The sequence below is a fragment of the Asterias rubens genome, chromosome 1 (genome assembly GCF_902459465.1).
Source record: "Asterias rubens chromosome 1, eAstRub1.3, whole genome shotgun sequence".
NCBI classification, from domain to species: domain Eukaryota; kingdom Metazoa; phylum Echinodermata; class Asteroidea; order Forcipulatida; family Asteriidae; genus Asterias; species Asterias rubens.
Genome location: NC_047062.1, coordinates 31,675,456 through 31,699,593, shown reverse-complemented (window position 1 = coordinate 31,699,593; position 24,138 = coordinate 31,675,456). Strand labels below are relative to the sequence as shown.

At 40.0% G+C, this 24,138-nt stretch overlaps 1 protein-coding gene across 2 annotated transcripts; it reads right to left on the bottom strand.

Annotated features, from left to right (window-relative positions):
• Positions 1 to 10,807: 10,807 nt before the first annotated feature.
• LOC117296605 lies at positions 10,808 to 22,261 on the bottom strand. 2 transcript variants are annotated; one of them, XM_033779626.1, is made up of 3 exons: positions 21,060 to 22,261; positions 18,224 to 18,314; positions 10,808 to 11,155 (listed from the first exon to the last, which is right to left on the bottom strand). In XM_033779626.1, the coding sequence occupies exons 1-3, from the start codon at positions 21,394 to 21,396 to the stop codon at positions 11,110 to 11,112; spliced, it is 474 nt and encodes a 157-aa protein (XP_033635517.1). In that variant the 5' UTR covers positions 21,397 to 22,261; the 3' UTR covers positions 10,808 to 11,109. The 2 variants fall into 2 exon arrangements, with proteins under 2 accessions (XP_033635517.1, XP_033635525.1); XM_033779634.1 differs by lacking the exon at positions 10,808 to 11,155 and adding an exon at positions 20,271 to 20,361 and having other exon boundaries at positions 18,246 to 18,314.
• Between the last annotated feature and the right edge of the window lie 1,877 nt (positions 22,262 to 24,138).

Genomic DNA, 24,138 nt, shown 5'->3' with positions numbered 1-24,138 from the left:
TGACCTAAAACAAATTTACACAAATTTAGTTCAGGCAAATCAGATCCAATTTGTTTAAGGTACACTTTGGCAAAATTGATCTGAAAATTTAAATGATGAATAAATGGAGTCATCATTACTGAATCACCATATTTTAATGACAAGGGAAATTAAACGCCCCTAGTTAGGGCTAGTTCATTTAATTATAATAATAAATAGTAATAATAGCAAATATTATAATAATGGCAATTTATAATGTGCCATGTCTGTCTAAAAGACACTCCTGGCGCAGGAGAGATGCAGAAGCAAGATTGCAATGAGTTACATAGTTAAGCATAAATAGAAGTTTTTGACTTCCTTTTTTGTGTCCCGTTACATCTTAGGACACCTCAATGTTTCCATTTCACAGCATAAAAAAAGCTGATATCCTAAAACTTAGAGAGTAGCAACTAACTCTCCTTACAATCTTGAAAGCTTCAGAGTTTGAGAGAAAAAGTAGTATTATTGAAACCTCACGGTCTTCAAGGCATTATATATATGAAGAAATCCTAAATGAGCAACAAGCTTGTTGATTTCATTTGTAAGTAGACATGTCAATTATTTAATGTCGGAGGTAGATGTAATCTAACATTCAAGTAAATGTTCTTGTAAAAAGTAAGTGTACCATTTGCAAGCAAGCACACAATGTGTGTATTTTGAACTCACAAAGTTGGAGGAAAATGTACTGTTTCTCGGGGTGGAATACTTCTCGAAAGAGTGGCTTTAAGATTTCAGAAAGATTGTGGGTCTGGTATAGACTTTTGTTACCAGGAGGAAAAAACCTTATCTTAAAATCAGATTTCTTGCAAGGTACACTTATTTTACTCCACAAACTTAAAGCTTCACAAAATTAAACTCATAGCTCAATAATTATAGGTAGCCATAATCTTTTCTCTTAATGTTGTTGACTTAAAGACACTGGACACTCATGGTAATTACTCAACATAATTGTTAGCATAAAAACTTACTTGCTTGCTTACGAGCATGGGAGTGCTGTTGATATTATACAACGTTTTGAGAAACGGCTCCCTCTGAAGTGACATAGTTTTTGAGAAAGAGGTAATATCTCACTCAAATCTTACGCAAGGTGTACAGTGCCTTTAAGAGGTATTGTTTGCATAGTGGACAAAGATCTTAAAAGCAAATTATTTTTTTATATTAATGAAAAGCTAGACATTAAAAACAAAAATGTCCTTGACAAGTTTTGCCTTATTTGTGACTGGCTGACGAAACCCTAATCTCTGAGCCAATAAGTATTTTGATATTTTCTTGATAAATTATTTAACTGACCAAGTGAAAAAACATGATTTAAAACAAAAACCCAATACCAGACATTGTAGTTTCTTGACAGGAATACCTGATACGATGACAGAACTGTTGCACCATAATCAATTGGGCAAGAAAACATTCCTCATAGTAAAAAGTGTTACTAGCATACAATCTGTTGCAAAAGATTTTTCTATGATTTCTGGTATTTGGATTTTAAAACTTGCACAATTTCATAGAGTGCTTAAAGCCCAAAAGTAGCTAAGCACAAACATAAATATGCTTGCCAAAATATGGTTACCAGCCTAACTACCATGCTATGTGAACAATTTGTGATTGGTATGGTATCCTGCTCATTTCTGCTGAGCTGAAAACTGCTAAGCAATATTTTCAGCTGAAGCAGCTCTGTGAAGATTACTTTGTTGTGCTTAGCTACAAGAAGGGTCATGAGAGTGCATAAAGCATCACTCTGCAAAAGATTCAAAGTTTTTGGGAAAAAAAATAAATTAAAACTATTGTCTTACATTGATAATGTTAAGATTACTTTGTTTACATTATAATATACTCTTTGAAGTTTGAGTTGTCAAATAAAATGATTCTATAAATGAAAAAAAGAAATCTCTCTATTTCCCTTACTTAATGTGCTATTGTTTTACATAAAATGTGTTGTGGATTATAAGTATCAAAAGTAACTTAAAAGTATTTAACTAAAAAGTATCATACCACACCTTTAATATGAAAAACCCCTACCGTCAAATTACATGTAAGAACAACCACTTTAATAGAAATAGTTCCACCCCATTAAATACTTCGAATAAAAAGTACTACACCACACCTTTAATGTGAAAAACCCACTACTGTTAAATTAATTCTAAGAATAACCCCTTTGATAGAAAAAGTTCCACCCCATTAAATACCTCAACTAAAAAGTACCATACCACACCTTGAATACGAAAAACCCCTATCGTTGAATAGCATTTAAAATAATCACTTTAATAATAAAAGTTCCACCCCATTAAAAACTTTAAATAAAAGGTACCATACCACATCTTTATTACAAAAAAAACCTACCGTCAAATTACATCTAAGAATAACCAATTTAATAGAAATAGTTTCACCCCATTAAATACATTAACTAAAAAGTATCATACCACACCTTTAATACGAAAAACCCCTACCGTCAATATACATCTAAGAACAACCACTTTAATAGAAACAGTTCCACCCCATTAAATACTTTGAATAAAAAGTACTACACCACACCTTTAATGCAAAAAAAACCCTACCGTTAAATTAATTCTAAGATTAACCACTTTAATAATACAAGTTCCACCCCATTACATAATTTAATTAAAAGGTACCATACCACACCTTTAATACAAAAAAAACCCACCGTCAAATTACATCTAAGAATAACCAATTTAACAGAAATAGTTCCACCCCATTAAATACATTGACTAAAAAGTATCATACCACACCTTTAATACGTAAAACCCCTACCGTCAAATTACATCTAAGAATAACCACTTTAACAGAAATAGTTCCACCCCATTAAATACATTAACTAAAAAGTATCGTACAACACCTTTAATACGAAAAACCCCTACCGTCAAATTATATCTAAGAATAGAGTCACCACTTTAATGGATACCACCCACCTCCCCCGGATACCCACCATCTCATCCCAACGTACCCCCTAGTCCTCGCAAGCTTTATTATGCCCGTCTCAGCCCAACACAACACTCACCCTCAACCCAAGTCCTCATCTCAAACAGGCCACCCCATTACTCCTACCATCACCCAAGCCACCATCCCAACCGCCCATCCCACTCTCCTACCATCACCCCAAGTCCTCATCCTAAACAGTCCAGCCAATTACTCCTACACCATCACCCAAGCCCTCATCCCAAACAGTCAAGCCCATCACTCCTACCATCACCCCAAGTCCTCATCCCAAACAGTCAAGCCCATCACTCCTACCATCACCCCAAGTCCTCATCCCAAACAGTCAAGCCCATTACTCCTACACCATCACCCCAAGTCCTCATCCCAAACAGTCAAGCCCATCACCCCTACCATCACCCCTACCATCACCCCAAGTCCTCATCCCAAACAGTCAAGCCCATCACTCCTACCATCACCCCAAGTCCTCATCCCAAACAGTCAAGCCCATTACTCCTACACCATCACCCCAAGTCCTCATCCCAAACAGTCAAGCCCATCACCCCTACCATCACCCCTACCATCACCCCAAGTCCTCATCCTAAACAGTCCAGCCAATTACTCCTACACCATCACCCCAAGACCTCATCCCAACCAACCGAGCCCAATGGCTAACCAGCAAACTCCCAGCCCCTTGCCCGGGAGTCTCAGAGCAGAGGCAACCCTTACCCTAGCCCACTGAGCAACCTCCTTGGCCCCTCAGCACTTAGAAATTTTACTCCTCCAGCCAAGCTCCAAGGCCCTTAGTAGGCCCTTGGTCAACTCTCAGATCAGCTAAAAATCCAAGGGTTGAGCCAGGGAAAATAAATTCTGAAATATTTTCTAAGTCAGCCATTTTTAAATTCATCACTCCAAAAACCGTTAGATTTTTATAACAGCTCAGTAGCACAGTAGTGAGAGAGAGTGCTTACAGAGTGGAAGGTCCCCGGTTCAAACCCTGCACATTTTTACAAGATTTATAAAAAAAGTCTTTTTTTAATGGTAAAAGGGTCCCTGGAGGGATTTGAACCCACCCTGCTCACAGCTCCAGGATTCCTGGGGCTGTGAGCTAGCCCGCTGCGCTACGGCGGCTCTTGAAAAAATTTGCTCGGAACTAATATTTAAACCTTAGAATGGAAAGGTCGTATAAAAAAAAAATTGAGATGCACCATATGACCTTTGACCTTAGCAAGAGTCACAAGAAGAAAGATAGAATAAAGACACGTCAGTTGGTGTACGTTAAATAAAGGTTTATTTCCAGAACAAAAATAAGCAATACAAATATTACCAGGTGTATTTAACTAGTAAAGATATACACCATTAAGACTACATTACATGTTAAGGAGTTTAACATTTAAAAAGATCACAAATTTACAAAGGATTTCCAACAAATTTGTTTCTCAACTTAACCTTGACTACAAACCTTACAAGTAATTTTACAATTTAAACTAACAACATAAATAATACAAAATAATTAACAGAGTACCATAATGGACCTTATGCACATGACATCATTTGCGTAAAGCGCAATCAACTACAGGTCTAAAGAAGGTTGCGCATTGGCCCAACCACTACAAAGTGTGCATTGCCACCATTTAATATCTAAAGTCTATTAGTGCTTTATTTTAAGTACAAACTAAATTTGAATAAGTTACTTGTCTTCCTTAATAACTTTAAAGTAAAATTGAATTTCCCTAATAACAGTTCAAAAACTGCATTCCCCATCAAGTTGCCCCCCCCCCCTCAATTTACTCCATCAGAGTTGAAAATAATACTAGTTAATTTAATTAATAATAAGAACTACACAGAGCTTGCACTGCAAGCGTTTTATACATCCTTAAATTTGCATAAATTACTTGTCTTCCTTAATAACTAAGTAAATTTAATTCCCCCTAATAACAGTTCAAAAACTGTATTCTCTTATAAATTCCCCCCCCCCCCCAGTTTACTCCATCAGAGTTAAATAATGTACTAGTTAATTTAACTCATAATAAGAACTACACAAAGCTCGCACTACAAGCATTTTATACATACTTCAATATAGTATAGTTTTAAATTCAATTTGGTTACTGCATAGAGGGTGCTCCGCTATCTTGCTGTCATTTTATTCGTTCTTGCTAACCGCACCCTCCTACACATGCCTCAGTAATAATAAAACACTTCTAAAAGTAATGTTTCATATAATCACACAATAAAAATAGTTTTATAGGTTTAAAGCTTACTTAAACTTTATTTCTTTATCCCTAAGTCAAATGTTGTCATTTAAACACACCCATTTAATATTCATAGCATTTATTTACATCATTTATTCTTTTCCTTATCACAGTTTATATTTTACACAACACCATTACAGAAACGAGGCTGCTTTTTTGCCCGAGTTAGTACATACACCGACCGCGTATAAATTGCGCATACTGTCTGATATCCGCAGCGCACGTTAATAAAAAACAAGCCATATTTTAATTACCGACGTAACATGAGATTTTATCTTACACTTTTGTTTAACTCTTTCAGTCTCAATTTCTATTTATAAAAAATAAATTAGTTTATTATTTATTTCATATTATAGCATCAATTTTTGAATTTGATTAAATGTTGCGCATAAATTTGAAAGAATAGAGTACACATTCAGCTGGGTTAGCTTGTTTTTATAAACAACAGAGTTTCCTGTTTGTGATGCACAACATTATTGCAGACAATTTTATTTTAATTCATAATGAGAACTACACAGAGCTTGCACTGCAAGCATTTTATACAGAATTCAATATGGTATAGTTTTAGATTTAATTTGGTTACTGCTAAGAGTTGGTGCTCCGCTATCTCGCTGCCGTTTTATTCGTTTTTTGCTAACCGCACCCTCCTACACATGCCTCATTAATAACAAAACACTTCTAAAGGTAATATTTCATATAATCACACAATAAAAATAGTTTGATAGTAATAATTTAAGTAAGCTAATTCCTACGTCAATTTTGTCATTTAAACACACCCATTAAATATTCATAGCATTTATTAACATCATTTTTTCTTTTCCTTATCATAGTTTTTGTGTTACATGATACCCTTACAGAAGCTAGGCTGCTTTTTTGGCCCGACTTAATAGATGCATCGACCGTGTTTAAAATGCGTATTAATGTCCGATATCTGCAACGCGTGATCATAAAAAACGAGCAATATTTTCTTTTACCGACGCTACCCGCATTTTATAAACTCCTCAAAGCCTATCTTATACTATGAAGTAACTCTATCTGTTTCACTTTCTATTTATTTAAATAAATAAGCTCTTATTAAGTATTTTATATTATAAAATTAATGTTTTTAATACGATTAAATGTGGTGCATAAATTGGTTAGATTGTTTTTAGTAACAATGAAATTTCCTGTTTGTGATGCTCAAAATTAATGCAGATAATTTTGTGAAGTTAATTTCCAAATTAAACAGTTTCATAAAAACTAAAACATAATATTTATCTACATGTAGGCCTGGCATCCCCCACTGATTACATATAAAGTTCATACCCAAGTTCATAAGTATTTATTGTTTAAACTTTAGTTAAATAGCAGTGTCCTTCACCCTTTTGTCCTAAGGTTATCATAATATATTTTTTGCCTGAGTTAATAGATGCACCGACCTCGTTTTAAATGCATATAATTGTCCGATATCCGCAGCGCACGCGAATAAAAAACAAGCAATATATTCTTTTGCGGACGTTTACACATCATTTTAACTAACAATTTTGTGAAAATTTTTTAAAGTCTCACTTTTTATTTATAAAAAAATAAATTAGTTGTTTACTTATTTCATATAATAGAATATTATAGCATCAATGTTTGAATCAGGTTTAATGCTGCGCATGAATTTGAAAAAATATTGTACACATTCAGCTACATGTTAGTATGTTTTTTTTGTAATGCAGATAATTTTATATAGTTAATTTTCAAGTTAAAGTGTGTCATAAAAACTTAACCATAATATTCATCTACACATAGGCCTGGCCCCCACTGATTGTATAATATGAAGTTCATACATGTGATAAATTAAATTAAACTGTATTGTTTTAATTTTAGTGATATAATTGTGTCCTTCCCCCTTTTGTTAATGTAATTTTAAAGTTGTCATAAACATGTTACCAGAGGATATGTTATTATAAGTGTCAATTTTATTCAAATGATATTGATAAATGGTAGTTCTAATTTAATTGTGGAATGTTAGTAGAAAACACTACCCCTTAATTACATATTGTCAAATTCATAAATTAGACAAATGACATTCTTGTAAACTATAAATTATAAATTGTAATTTTCTCTACTGATTTTTAATTTTTTTTTGTATGATTAACATTTCATAATGCTTCTTTGTAATGTGGTAGATTGTTATAGTAGTTACAATAATTAAACTATAAAAAATATTAAATTCATTTTTTCCATGTTAGTGGTAAGATTTAGTATAATGTAAAAAAAAAACCAATCAAAATAAATTGTTTTGTGAAACAGACTTTGTTATTTACAAAGCCCAGATAATTAAAAGTAAGTTTCATGATTTATATTTTTATTGATTAAATTTTGTAATTTATAATTTGTCTATGAATTATGAAGAAAACACGACAACACGTTCCAGTGCAAGTCTTTCATAGAAAAAGACCTATTTGACGAAACAAATGTGATATTTCCGCAACATTTTCAACGAGTGACAACGTTATGTTCGCACGACTCACGCTCAAACCTATCAGCAGCAACCTCGTTTCTATACCAACAAATTTAACCAGTGGATACTTATTTAAAATCTAACAACTAGCCAAAGGTACTGTAAACACCCATGATAAAGTTTAACATCACAATTCACAAATGGTAATGCATACAGTTAAACTTAAACTTATGTAAACACCCCTGATAAAGTTTAACACCAAATTCACACAAATGCATAGTTAAACATAAGTACACGACTGCAAGCATTTTATTTCAGTTTGAAACTTGGCCCTTTTGGGGGAATTCTTTAACATAGTAAATTGATGGGCTATCTTTGCCTGAGCCTAAGGGAGTTTGACCGTTAAGAAGCAGCACACACCTCCGCACAAGGCAGAAGCGACACACACCTCCACATAAATGCAGAAGTGGCACGCACCTTCGCATGATAAGTGCATTCTCACAATGTCACCATTATAGGAGCTGATACTCCCATGATAAGAGACAGACTATAATGGGATACACTGCAAGACATCATACTGGGGTGACACGCCTTCAAAACGCTGTCGCCTCCCATCGTTTATGTATTTTTTAGTTGCTAGGATTAGGGTAGGGTAGTTCTGTTTTATTCTATATTAAATTTAAAAATTTTTCTTGGGGGAATTTCTTCAACATAGTTTATTGATGGGCTATCTTTGCCTGAGCCTAAGGGAGTTTGACCGTGAAGAAGCAGCACGCACCTCCGCACAAGGCAGAAGTGGCACACACCTCCGCATCAATGCAGAAGTGGCACGCACCTTCGCATGATAAGTGCAATCTCACAATGTCACCATTATAGGAGCTGACACTCCCATGATAAGAGACAGACTATAATGGGATACACTGCAAGACATCATACTGGGGTGACACGCCTTCAAAACGCTGTCGCCTCCCATCGCTCATGTATTTTTTGTTGCAAGATAAGGGTAAGGGTTATTCTGTTCTATGCTATTTTAAATTTATCATTTCTTTTGGGGGGTTTTATTCAACCTAGTTGGTTGATGGGCTATCTTTGCCTAAGCCTAAGGGAGTTTGACCGTGAAGAAGCAGCACGCACCTCCACACAAGGCAGAAGTGGCACACACCTCCGCATCAATGCAGAAGTGGCACGCACCTTCGCATGATAAGTGCAATCTCACAATGTCACCATTATAGGAGCTGACACTCCCATGATAAGAGACAGACTATAATGGGATACACTGCAAGACATCATACTGGGGTGACACGCCTTCAAAACGCTGTCGCCTCCCATCGCTCATGTATTTTTTGTTGCAAGATAAGGGTAAGGGTTATTCTGTTCTATGCTATTTTAAATTTAACATTTCTTTTGGGGGGTTTTATTCAACCTAGTTGGTTGATGGGCTATCTTTGCCTAAGCCTAAGGGAGTTTGACCGTGAAGAAGCAGCACGCACCTCCACACAAGGCAGAAGTGGCACACACCTCCGCATCAATGCAGAAGTGGCACGCACCTTCGCATGATAAGTGCAATCTCACAATGTCACCATTATAGGAGCTGACACTCCCATGATAAGAGACAGACTATAATGGGATACACTGCAAGACATCATACTGGGGTGACATACCTTCAACACGCTAATGCAATAGCAATGCAGCACATGTACTTAATAAGCTTTTATTTATAAAACTAAAATATTAATTTATTTAAGTAAACCATTATACATAAGTGCACCATCGCAATCATTTTTTTGTCATCAGATTTTGCTGATTGTCATCCTGGTTAGCTTAGTTCAATTAGCAGGGCTACCAACGTGCAGGTTCCAGGATACCAGCCCCACACGCTTTCTGAGATCGTAAGAGCCATTGCACCATCCCTTAAGGGGATGGGTCCGGTCCACTGTCCCAACTTCGGCGCCAGGACAGCCTCCCTACTCTTAGTAACGCGGTCCCTAGTTGAAAGGACTAGGGACTACTTCCGTTGGTCAACCATATTTCTGATAACACCGGCACCATCCTGACAGATGAGGAGCCCAAATGCACCTTTAAGATCAACCACCCAGTGGCCCGAGCCGGAAGTAGGACCCCACATGCCACGTGCATGTGTCCAGGTCCCTTTAATTTAACCGCCGCACCACCAAGTCTCTAAGATCGCTAATTTAAATTTTGCTTAAAAGCGCATTATGCAATTTTGCAATTTATCGCAATTTCAAAGCGCAAACAAAATCGCATCTGTGCGTGCTTGCAATGGTGTACTTATTTACAAGATGTTCAATTAAAATCATAATAACAATATGAAAGATACTTATTAAAGGCACTGGACACATTTGGTAACTGTCAAAGACTAGTATTCTCACTTGCCCAACATACATGTATGCATAAAATAACAAATTTGGGCACAATTGGTCATTGAAGTTGCAAGAGAATAGAAAAAACACCCTTGTTGCATAAGTTTGTGTGACTGCTTTAAGAATGATGCATAATAAAAGGCTTCAGCTGAAGTCTTTATTATTTCAAAAACTACGTTACTTCAGAGGGAGCCATTTCTCACAATGTTGCAAACTAGCAACGGCTCTCCATTGCTAGTTAGCAAATAGGTTTTTACACTAAAAATTATTTTGAGGAATTACCAATAGTGTCCAGTGCCTATACACCTCTACACAAAAGTAACATACCAATACTAGAAAACATATTTAAAAGGGGAGAGGTTACCAGCACTTACACCCTTAGCCAAGATCCTCAGCATCTGGCTATAAAAACAACACAGGAATGTTCAGCTAAAACAAGAACTAAAAAGCACAATAAGTGCATCATTAATTAGAAAAGTTATGAAAAGGGGAGAGGTTACCAGCACTTTCACCCTTGGCCAAGATCCTCAGCATCTCGCCATAAAAACAACACAGGAATGTTCAGCTAAAACAATAATTAGAACGACTTTTGAAGGAAGTGATCGAAGTAGCTTGGCTAACAATAAGATGAAGACTGTTTCATAAGGTGGGAGCAGCATTGACCCCCATATTGCAAAGTAGAGACTCGGTGGGGAGCTTGCAGTAGAAACTGTGATGATGAGCGAAGACAACGAGGATGTGTTTTATACGAGGTAATAAGTTCGGAGATACAAGTAGGAGTGAGACCATACTGAGACTTGTAAGTGAGCAACATTGGCTTGAACACAATATGGTCCTTGATCGGCAGCCAGTAGAGACAGCGAAGAATAGGGATGATGTGCTCATTTCTTGGAGACCGTTCCACAAGGCATGCAGCAGTGTTCTGAATACATTGTAGCTTATTCAGTTCATAAAAACACATTTATAATACCTTACTGTTAAAGACAACATATTGATTGTTACATCCATATTTGCTTGCAGCTTAGATGTCTTGGCGATGTTTTCATATGCGTTGCTCTCCTTTATACCCAGTATCCTTGTTGACATCAGTAGTGGTGATTCAATTCTCACTTCTTTTCAGGAAACCATTCCTCACATCTCCGTCTCTGAAAGGTCAAGTTTGAAGACAAAAAACTAAATATAAGCCAACCATTTTAAGTTGCATGATACAATGCAGGGTATATAAAACTGGAAAGGCCCCCTAATTGGGTGTTAAATCTTTATTAAAAGTGTCATAAAATTAGTTTTTAAACCAATTATGAACCGATATCAGCAACCCATGGAATAAGACAAGAGGCATGCCACTCAAGAAATGACAGTGAATTGACAACGGCAACCAGTGGCATTGAACCAAACGCCTGTCGCTCAAGAAACGACAGTGAACCGACATCGGCAACCAGTGACTAGCACCAGAGGAATATTGCTCAAGGAACGAAAGTGAACCGACATCGGATACCAATGGCATAGCAACAGAGGCCTGTCGCTCAAGAAACGACGGTGAACCAACATCGGACACCAATGGTATAGCACCAAAGGTCTGTAACTCAAGAAACGAAAGTGAACCGACATCGGACACCAATGGCATAGCACCAGAGGCCTGTCGCTAAAGAAACTACAGTGAACCAACATCGGACACCAATGGCATAGCACCAGAGGCCTGTCGCTCAAGAAACGACAGTGAACTAACATCGGCAACCAGTGACTAGCACCAGAGGCCTGTCGCTCAAGAAACGACAGTGAACCGACATCGGACACCAATGGCATAGCACCAGAGGCCTGTCGCTAAAGAAACTACAGTGAACCAACATCGGACACCAATGGCATAGCACCAGAGGCCTGTCGCTCAAGAAACGACAGTGAACCGACATCGGACACCAATGGCATAGCACCAAAGGTCTGTCGCTCAAGAAACGAAAGTGAACCGACATCGGACACCAGTGGCATAGCACCAGAGGCCTGTCGCTCAAGAAACGACAGTGAACCGACATCGGACACCAATGGCATAGCACCAAAGGTCTGTCGCTCAAGAAACGAAAGTGAACCGACATCAAAAACCAATGGCATAGCACCAGAGGCCTGTCGCTCAAGAAACGACACTGAACCGACATTGGACACCAATGGCATAGCACCAGAGGCCTGTTGCTAAAGAAACAACAGTGAACCAACATCGGACACCAATGGCATAGCACCATAGGCCTGACATCGGACACCAATGGCATAGCACCAGAGGCCTGTCGCTCAAGAAACGACACTGAACTAACATCGGCAACCAGTGACTAGCACCATAGGCCTATCGTTCAAGAAACGAAAGTGAACCGACATCGGAAACCAATGGCATAGCACCAAAGGCCTCTCGCTCAAGAAACGACAATAAACCGACATCGGCAACCAGTGACTAGCACCAGAGAAATATCGCTCAAGGAACAAAAGTAAACCAACATCGGAAACCAATGGCAAAGCACCAAAGGCCTGTCGCTCAAGAGTCGACAATGAACCGACATCGGCAACCAGTGACTAGCACCAGAGGCCTATTGCTCAAGAAATGAAAGTGAACCGACATCGGAAACCAATGGCAAAGCACCAAAGGCCTGTCGCTCAAGAAACGGCAATGAACCAACATCGGCAACCAGTGACTAGCACCAGAGAAATGTTGCTCAAGGAACGAAAGTAAACCGACATCGGAAACCAATGGCATAGCACCAAAGGCCTGTCGCTCAAGAAACGACAATGAACCGACATCGGCAACCAGTGACTAGCACCAGAGGCCTGTCGCTAAAGAAACTACAGTGAACCAACATCGGACACCAATGGCATAGCACCAGAGGCCTGTCGCTCAAGAAACGACAGTGAACCGACATCGGACACCAATGGCATACCACCAAAGGTCTGTCGCTCAAGAAACGAAAGTGAACTGACATCGGACACCAGTGGCATAGCACCAGAGGCCTGTCGCTCAAGAAACGACAGTGAACCGACATCGGACACCAATGGCATAGCACCAAAGGTCTGTCGCTCAAGAAACGAAAGTGAACCGACATCGGCAACCAATGGCATAGCACCAGAGGCCTATCGCTCAAGGAACGAAAGTGAACCGACATCGGATACCAATGGCATAGCAACAGAGGCCTGTCGCTCAAGAAACAACGGTGAACCAACATCGGACACCAATGGTATAGCACCGAAGGTCTGTAACTCAAGAAACGACAATGAACCGACATCGGACACCAATGGCATAGCACCAGAGGCCTGTCGCTAAAGAAACTACAGTGAACCAACATCGGACACCAATGGCATAGCACCAGAGGCCTGTCGCTCAAGAAACGACAGTGAACTAACATCGGCAACCAGTGACTAGCACCAGAGGCCTGTCGCTCAAGAAACGACAGTGAACCGACATCGGACACCAATGGCATAGCACCAGAGGCCTGTCGCTAAAGAAACTACAGTGAACCAACATCGGACACCAATGGCATAGCACCAGAGGCCTGTCGCTCAAGAAACGACAGTGAACTAACATCGGCAACCAGTGACTAGCACCAGAGGCCTGTCGCTCAAGAAATGACAGTGAACCGACATCGGACACCAATGGCATAGCACCAGAGGCCTGTCGCTAAAGAAACTACAGTGAATCAACATCGGACACCAATGGCATAGCACCAGAGGCCTGTCGCTCAAGAAACGACAGTGAACCGACATCGGACACCAATGGCATAGCACCAAAGGTCTGTCGCTCAAGAAACGAAAGTGAACCGACATCGGACACCAGTGGCATAGCACCAGAGGCCTGTCGCTCAAGAAACGACAGTGAACCGACATCGGACACCAATGGCATAGCACCAAAGGTCTGTCGCTCAAGAAACGAAAGTGAACCGACATCGGCAACCAATGGCACAGCACCAGAGGCCTGTCGCTCAAGAAACGACAGTGAACCGACATTGGACACCAATGGCATAGCACCAGAGGCCTGTTGCTAAAGAAACAACAGTGAACCGACATCGGACACCAATGGCATAGCACCATAGGCCTGACATCGGACACCAATGGCATAGCACCAGAGGCCTGTCGCTCAAGAAACGACACTGAACTAACATCGGCAACCAGTGACTAGCACCATAGGCCTATCGTTCAAGAAACGAAAGTGAACCGACATCGGAAACCAATGGCATAGCACCAAAGGCCTGTCGCTCAAGAAACGACAATAAACCGACATCGGCAACCAGTGACTAGCACCAGAGAAATATCGCTCAAGGAACAAAAGTAAACCAACATCGGAAACCAATGGCAAAGCACCAAAGGCCTGTCGCTCAAGAGTCGACAATGAACCGACATCGGCAACCAGTGACTAGCACCAGAGGCCTATCGCTCAAGAAATGAAAGTGAACCGACATCGAAACCAATGGCAAAGCACCAAAGGCCTGTCGCTCAAGAAACGACAATGAACCAACATCGGCAACCAGTGACAAGCACCAGAGAAATGTTGCTCAAGGAACGAAAGTAAACCGACATCGGAAACCAATGGCATAGCACCAAAGGCCTGTCGCTCAAGAAACGACAATGAACCGACATCGGCAACCAGTGACTAGCACCAGAGAAATGTTGCTCAAGGAACGAAAGTAAACCGACATCAAAAACCAATGGCATAGCACCAAGGGCCTGCTGTTCAGAAACGACAGTGAACCGACATCGGCAACCAGTGACTAGCACCAGAGAAATGTCGCTCAAGGAACGAAAGTGAACTGATATCGGAAACCAACGGCATAGCACCAAAGGTCTGTAGCTCAAGAAACGACAGTGAACCAACATTGGCAAACAGTGACTAGCACCAGTGGAATGTCGCTGAAGGAACGAAAGTGTACCAACATCGGAAACCAATGGCGTAGCATCAAAGGTCTGCCGTTCAAGAAACTATGGTGAACCGACATCGGCAACCAGTGACTAGCACCAGAGGCCTATCGCTCAAGAAATGAAAGTGAACCGACATCGGAAACCAATGGCAAAGCACCAAAGGCCTGTCACTCAAGAAACGACAATGAACCAACATCGTTAACCAGTGACTAGCACCAGAGAAATGTTGCTCAAGGAACGAAAGTGAACCGACATCGGAAACCAATGGCAAAGCACCAAAGGCCTGTCGCTCAAGAAACGACAATGAACCAACATCGGCAACCAGTGACTAGCACCAGAGAAATGTTGCTCAAGGAACGAAAGTAAACCGACATCGGACACCAATGGCAAAGCACCAAAGGCCTGTCGCTCAAGAGTCAACAGTGAACCGACATCGGCAACCAGTGACTAGCACCAGAGAAATGTCGCTCAAGGAACGAAAGTGAACCGATATCGGAAACCAACGGCATAGCACCAAAGGTCTGTAGCTCAAGAAACGACAGTGAACCAACATTGGCAAACAGTGACTAGCACCAGTGGAATGTCGCTGAAGGAACGAAAGTGTACCAACATCGGAAACCAATGGCGTAGCATCAAAGGTCTGCCGTTCAAGAAACTATGGTGAACCGACATCGGCAACCAGTGACTAGCACCAGAGGCCTATCGCTCAAGAAATGAAAGTGAACCGACATCGGAAACCAATGGCAAAGCACCAAAGGCCTGTCGCTCAAGAAACGACAGTGAACCAACATCGGCAACCAGTGACTAGCACCAGAGAAATGTTGCTCAAGGAACGAAAGTAAACCGACATCGGAAACCAATGGCATAGCACCAAATGCCTGTCGCTCAAGAAACGACAATGAACCGACATCGGCAACCAGTGACTAGCACCAAAGGCCTGTCGCTCAAGAAACGAAAGTGTACCGACATCGGAAACCAATGGCATAGCACCAAAGGCCTGTCGCTCAAGAAACAACAGAGAACCGACATGGGCAACCAGTGACTAGCACCAGAGAAATGTCGCTCAAGGAACAAAAGTAAACCGACATCGGCAACCAATGACATAGCACCAAAGGCCTGTCGCTCAAGAAACGACAGTGAACCGACATCAGCAACCAGTGATTAGCACCAGAGAAATGTCGCTAAAGGAACGAAAGTGAACGGACATCGGCAACCAGTGACTCGCACCAGAGTTCTGCCATTTACGAAAACTACAGTGAACTGTCACAGGCAACCAGTGACTAGCACCTGAAGCCTGAAGAATTACTCAAGGAACGAAAGTGAACCAAAATCAGAAACCAATGGCGTAGCACCAAAGGCCTGTTGCTCAAGAAACGACAATGAACCAACATCGGCAACCAGTGACTAGCACCAGAGAAATGTTGCTCAAGAAATGACAGTCAACCGACATGGGAAACCAATGGCATAGCACCAAAGGCCTGTCGCTCAAGAAACGAAATTGAACCGATATCGGCAACCAGTGACCAGCACCAGACAACTGCGCTCAAGAAATGACAGTGAACCAACATGGGAAACCAATGGCATAGCACCAAAGGCCTGTCGCTCAAGAAACGACAGTGAACCCACATCGGTAACCAGCGACCAGCACCAGACAACTGCGCTCAAGAAATGACAGTGAACCAACATTGGAAACCAATGGTATAGCACCAAAGGTCTGTCGCTCAAGAATAGACAGTGAACCGACATCGGCAACCAGTGACTAGCACCAGAGGAATGACGCTCAAGGAACAAAAGTAAACCGACACTGGCAACCAGTGCCATAACCCCAGACGAATTTCGCTCAAAGAACAACAGTGAACCGACATCGGCAACCAATGGCATTGCACCAAAGGCCTGTCGCTCAAGAAACGACAGTGACCCGACATCGGCAACCAGTGACTAGCACCAGAGGAATGACGCTCAAGGAACAAAAGTAAACCGACACTGGCAACCAGTGCCATAACCCCAGACGAATTTCGCTCAAAGAACAACAGTGAACCGACATCGGCAACCAATGGCATTGCACCAAAGGCCTGTCGCTCAAGAAACGACAGTGACCCGACATCGGCAACCAGTGACTAGCACCAGAGGAATGACGCTCAAGGAACAAAAGTAAACCGACACTGGCAACCAGTGCCATAACCCCAGACGAATTTCGCTCAAAGAACAACAGTGAACCGACATCGGCAACCAATGGCATGGCACCAAAGGCCTGTCGCTCAAGAAACGACAGTGACCCGACATCGGCAACCAGTGACTAGCACCAGAGGAATGACGCTCAAGGAACAAAAGTAAACCGACACTGGCAACCAGTGCCATAACCCCAGACGAATTTCGCTCAAAGAACAACAGTGAACCGACATCGGCAACCAATGGCACTGCACCAAAGGCCTGTCGCTCAAGAAACGACAGTGACCCGACATCGGCAACCAGTGACTAGCACCAGAGGAATGACGCTCAAGGAACAAAAGTAAACCGACACTGGCAACCAGTGACATAACCCCAGACGAATTTCGCTCAAAGAACAACAGTGAACCGACATCGGCAACCAATGGCATTGCACCAAAGGCCTATCACTTAAGAAATGAAAGTGAACCGACATTGGCAACCAGTGACATGGCACCAAAAGCCAGTGGTTAAGAAACGACAGTGAATCGACATCGACAACCATGTGACATAGCACCAGAGGAATGTCGCTCAAGAAACCACAGTGAACCGACATCGGCAATCACTGCCAAACCACTAAAGGCCTGTTGCCCAGAAAGAACAGTTACTTAAAATTTGCAAACACATGGAATACCCATTTGTACTCCTGGTTGGAGAGAAGCAATTAAGGCAAAGTGCCTTGTTCAAGGACACAGTTGTTGCGACTAACCAGGATTTATGATTGGAACCCATATTTCGTAAATTACAAAAATTGAGTCCACCGCAGCAGGATGCTAGGCCCAGACATGTACAGTGCCTTTAAACAAGAGTAACAACATGCATTCTGCCTAATTATTACAGAGCTTTGGGTAAATACATAGAGTTATATATAAGAACTAGAGGGCGCACTGGCCGTTACATGCGGCCAGGCATGTGCGCATTTTCTAAGTTGACAAAACAGCATCGCGTAGCGTTCAATAAACACAAACTCCAATGTGTACTTCATGTTCAACCCGCGTACAGAATGGCGCGCGTGTCTCCTTGCGATCCCATCGCGTTTGTGCAAGCAGTATCATCAGTGCATCTCTAGTTCCTATACATAACTCTGTGGGTAAATATTAGACGTAATCTTGTCATGAACTCGCCTTTGACTGGAGAGTGTAGCTCCTTCATCATCGGCTGGTCTTGGAGATCTACTTGAAGTCAGAGAGAAGTCTTTGCAGATGTTAGGCCTGACTGCAACACAAACAAACAAAATACACAGTTTGTAACAATTGATGTTTAAGACTACCATCATCAAAACAGTCAAAGTGCAGAAAACTTGCTTTCAACTCTGGATTTGTAAAAAAAAAAAAAACTTTTAATAAAAAATAAGTGAAAAAACAACAACAAAAAACCTCAAAATTGTAAGCAACGAATGGTTTCAAATAGTGTTGTAACCAAGACCTTTTCCTCAAGTCAATTCAAGTGGCAAGTAATTTTTCCCCAAGTCAAGTTAAGTCAAGTCACAAGTCAAATTTTTGTTTTTCAAGTCAAGATAAATCACAAGTCACATAATGTCCCCAAAAAAGTCCACTCTCATTAAGTTGTGACAAACTTAAAGGAACATTACAGAATTGGTTTTGCTAACAACAGTGTAAGCACTTTATGTAATCCACCATATACATAAACTGACAAACCTGTAGAAGTTTGAGATCGATCGGTCATCAGGGTCATGAGAGAATAGTGAAAAACTGATTACAAATTTTGCATTGCATCGATGCCAAAAATGAATAAAACGCTCACTGAGCGATAAACTCCAATCGCGATATTTGATTATTTATTTCTCATCAACTATGACAGAAATATTTCAATGGATGTTTTCTGCTATCATCATCAAATTAGACCGTGTAAGTTTTATGTAAATCTGTGATCTTCTTGATTTTTATTTCTTACCAATTCTGTAACGTTCCTTTTAGTAAAATCAAATTTGTTCTTCAACTACCTTTGTTTTGCCCAATGGGAACCACTTTTGATGGGTTAAATAATGAAAAGGCATGAGTTTAATAAAAAATAACTTTAAAATAGACTTGATTATTAATAACCATGCAGAGAGGGATGGCTGCGATTGATCACGATCATCGCAACACACAAGTAATTTTAGTTTTATGTGGCATCAACAAGTCAGCACACAACAATCCACGTATGTGTGTGAAGGTCAAGTGACAGTAGTCTGATTGCTGACCGTACAGTACATGCTGGAGATACACCTGCCAATGGAGGTGAAAACTAGACATGGACCAAAGTGTGGCCAGCCGGTGGAATCAATATTGTGCCTGTTTTATGCACTGGGGCTGGGGCATGAGTCGAGTAAAATTAATTCAATTTCAATGTGCAATTTTCAATGTATAAATTTAGGGGAGTGGCTTAGCTATTTCACATGTTTTTTTTTTTTTATCACCAATTTGCCTTCTATTTAATTTCAAATTTTAAATTTATGTAAAGATGTTGTAATTCAGCCTTTGTGCTGCAAGGACAGTTTTTTAATAAACCATTTTATCTATCTATCTATGATAACTTGATTTTTCATGAAAACATTTGAAGATAATTTGCAAACTTTATATTCAAGTCAATTCTAAACTCTCAAGTCATTTTTGCGCAAGTCAAGTGAAGTCAAGTCGCAAGTAATTTTTGTCCAAGTCACCGACTCGAGGCAACAACAACTGGTTTCTAGGAACTCATGCATACAGGAGCATTTTGATTGCTGCATTCCAAATATACAACAGTTAAACTTGGAAATGTCAATTGCCTGAAACAGTTCTCTTGGGGATTGGTGCTGTATGAACTGTTTTAATCATTGATCTATATCTCTCCTCCCAAACAAAAGTTATCCTGCAAATAGCATGCAATTTTAAAATAGAAAAATCTATGTGAACTTGTCTTGATATTTATGTTCCAAATAATTATAGCTTACTATAAAAAGCACTTTTCAAAAATTTTAAAAAGCTGACTGAAAAACACAACCCAGCCTGTCATTACTGCAAAATGGCTATAAGGATAAGGGGAAATGACTGATAGTTTGTATTGATGCAAGAAAATGACTCACATTTATTTTTGGTTAACCCAACACGGCAACAACAATTCTGCACATTACTAAGGTGCTCTTTTAAAGACTAGAAGTAAATATTAAAAGTTTTGTTGTTAGAAATTCACCTTTGACTTGAGAGTGCACCTCCTCAATTGAAGGCTGGTCTTGTAGATCTACTTGCAGATGGGTAGATGTCTTTGGAGATGTTGAGCCTTTCTGCAACAAAAAAAAAAAACAAATCTAACAATTTGCAGGAAAAAGATCTTCTATGAAGTAGTGCAGATATGAACTTAATTTTTTTATCAGTGAGCTTTCAGATAACTTGCATTTACCTTTAATTTTTTTTTGTACTCAAACAATTAACAATAAATGAAGATACATGCAAAACTTTGAAAGCAGCAACATAATGGATTTATTCAAGCTCTCAAAATGAAACTACATGTATTCCAGCAAATGACTTGCACAGTTTAAATTACCAACAGTTAGGAATTTGACTTGATATTTTGGTTTAACATGAAGCTCACTCAGGTACCTTCCCAAAATCTTTCAAACCCAAAATCTTTCAAACCCAAACCAAACACCGATATAAATGTATGTATAAACCAGGACAACTGAATAGGCATTCTGCAAAGAAAACTATAGTTGGAACAGGGCCCAGTTTCATGGCTCCTTAGCGTAAGCACAGAACCAGCGCCTATGGAAGCAGGGAATTCTGTGCTTACGGCAAGCGGATTTCACGGCTTAGCGGCGGATTTTGGCTTCTGCGTGTGCATACTCCATGTTACTAGGCATTCTATGCTTACAAGGCTCAAGAATCATGATCGAAAGCACGGAATTCAGCTGTCAGCAGAGCCATGAAATTGGGTCCTGGTCGGAACATGTTTTAATATTAAGTTCACTGTTTGGGAATTCACCTTTTCTTGAGAGTGTAGCTCCTACGTCTTCATCATCAAGTCGAGCGCCATGTAGTAGCTCGAGCCTGCCCAGTGATTCTTGTCCAGATGTTTTGATCCAGCATGCAGGAGCGTCTAGTTCCTCAGCGCTGGCTAAGCCAGTGTCTCGTCTCAGGGTGTCTATGAATGAAAGACATCTTCTCCCACAAGAAGCCTCGTCTTGATGATTGGGCTCCAAGAGGATGGTTGGGCAAGCAACAAGCTCAGAGGGGATGAACACAGTGCCCAGCAAACTTGAGTCGGTGTTCGCAGATCTCTTCTGTAGTCTTCCGCCAGCAAACAGATGGCAGTCTCTCATAATGGTCCTGCCAGGAGATGTTTAGGGCCATACGCAGCATCCTGGTGTAGCAACCGTAAAGAGACTCCGACGTCTTAGGTTGGTCTTGGACATCTGCTTATTACTGGGTAGATATAGTTGGAGATAATCAGCCAGACTGAAACACAAACAAATTCAAACGATTTGCAACATTTCGAGTTTCAAACTAGGATTTAATATTAAAGCAGAGATAGGTTTAAGCTTTTTGCTTTTATATTGACACTTTCATTCATAAACAATTGAAAGGGAAATATTGAAAGCAGCAGCAGCAAGCTTGCAGATAAAATATGAATCCAGCAAATGAATTGCACACCTTAAATTACCAACACCTACAAGTTTGTTTTGATATTTTGGTTTAACATGAAGCATCCAAAGGGACCTTCCTAAAATCTTTCAAACTCCAATAAAAAAAACACAGCCCAGACAACAGAAAACCCCTTAAGAAAAAGCCCACAACTGAACCTATCAACTCTACAATGCTTGCCAGAGATATACATCTTTGAATAATTTGGAAAACTGCAAGAAAAATACTTATATTGACTAACTTCTGGTTAACCCAACACAGCAACAATGTTCTGCACAGTTACTTGAGAGCTCTAATAGGATCAGAAGTAGGTAATAATTATTTAGGATTTGAGGCATTGCATGGTGAGGTATCAATATATATTTGGGGTTTTTTATTTGGTAACATGCGTGCATCTACTCGCCAGGTAGAGTTTGTTCTTAGAGAACTGTCTTTCTTTATTCTACTATACGCGGAGTAGATTATCGGATGTTCAGGAGACTTTTCAGTTCTGAAAAGAACTGTCCTGCTTTTGAACTATTACTCGGTCGGATGGTATAGAAAATAGGCTGGGACTACTACTTTAGCTTATAGGATCATAATTAACTGTACTACCATGGAGTCAGTTCTTAATTTGTTTCAACGTTTCGACTAGCTTGCTCTAGTCATCGTCAGGAGACTGAAGAGGTAAGAAAGAAGTGGGCTTATTTATAAATGTATTGTTGTGAGAAACTCAACTTTTACTTGACAGTGCAGCTTCTCTATCAAAGGCTGGTCTTGGAAATCTACTTGCTGATGGATAGATGTGTTTGGAGATGCTGAGCCTTTCTGCAACAAAAGCGAATAAAAAACAATTTGCAGCAACAACAAACTGAAAACGGCAACAACATAGTCAATTGGGTTTTAGCTAAATACACTGATTTGTTAGCACTGTGTACTCCTGAGTTGTGTAAAATAATAGCTGGAGGAACTAATGCAAAACAAAGTTATTATCAAAACAAGTGAATGTAATTGGAAGGGGGGTTCAAATGCCTGAAACAGTTCTCTTATGAAGTACCGCTGATAGAACTTTGTTTATATATCAGTGATCTTTCAGATAACTTGCTTTTACCTTTAATATTTTCAAGAATAACTGATGAAAAGCATTCCAAGCAGCAACATGATAGTTTAACAATGACTGGCAAAATGAACCTAATCTAGTAAATGACATTCAATTTAAATTTATAGCAACAGTTAAGAATTGAAACCCCCTATACAAAAGGCCCACAACTGAACCTATCAACTTTTAAATGCTTGCCAGATAAATAAAACATCTTTGAATAATTTGGAAAACTGCAATATTAATTACTTATATTTACTTCTGGTTAAAACCCAGCACAGCAAAAATTCTGTCTATTACTATTTGCTCTGTTTACGACCAGAAAAAATATATAAAACAATTCTTTTAGGGAATTCACCTTGGAAGGTGTAGCTCCTCAATTGAAAACTGGTCTTGGAAATCAACTTGTGGATGGGTAGATGTCTTTGGAGATGATGAGCCTTTCTGCAACAAAAGCAAACCAAACAATTTGCAGCAACAAAACATTGGAAACAGCTTTAAATATTAATAATTGTTTGAAGCTTACATAGTGTGGATAAATGGAGGCACAGAGATGGCTGACAGAAATAGTTTTAACATGCATGTAAAAAATCAAAACTGCCTGAAAACATTTCTCTCACAGAGTAGTGCTGATATGAGTTTTATTTATTAACCAGGGAGCTTTCAAGTAGCTGGTTTATTCCTTCAGTTTTTTATTATATCAATCAATTAAAACTAAATGAAGACAATTTTCAATTTAAAAATTACCAACAGTTCAGAATTTGTCTTTTTCTTTTGGCTTAATAAAAGTACCTTCCCAAAATTGTTCAAACCCTACAGAAACCCAACTTGTTAACTCTGAAATGACTGTCAAACAATAAAATAATCAAATAAATAAGTGGGGAGGCTAATCATCCTTACTCGCAGCTCAGAGCTGATTTGTGAAGGACGCGGCCAGAAAGTGTTCGAGAAGTAGGGTGCACTTGGAAGCCAGCCACATTTTCCCGAGGGAGGAGAACCGGATGGTCTGGAAAATCCTCGAGGCACAGCGGAGAACCAACGAACAACTCAACTCAAATATTGCCCTGGCCAAGTATCGAACCAGGGTGACCTTGGAAAAGGGCGAGCGCTTTACACACTAGCCATCCATGCCCCTAGCTGTACAACATTTACACATCCTTGAACGAATTGTAATATAAATTTTAAGCAACAGTTAAGAATTTGTCTAGATATTTTGGCTTAGTCGCTGATTATTACAAGACATTCAATCTTCGAGTCAATGGCTTTGTCGATTGATACCATGCTAGAGGAGCATGTGAGCAGCCAATTTGTCGCAATTTCTCACTGGGCGGTTGCGGACCGT

Bases quoted from the DNA above. Each gene is read 5' to 3' on its own strand.
- LOC117296605 (XM_033779626.1), bottom strand. From the start codon at position 21,396: ATGAGAGACTGCCATCTGTTTGCTGGCGGAAGACTACAGAAGAGATCT. The intron at 18,315-21,059 runs GTGAATTCCCAA...TTTGTGTTGCAG, and splicing joins AGCTACACTCTCAAGAAAAG to TCAGGCCTAACATCTGCAAA. The intron at 11,156-18,223 runs GCGAGTTCATGA...TTGACCTTTCAG, and splicing joins GCTACACTCTCCAGTCAAAG to AGACGGAGATGTGAGGAATG.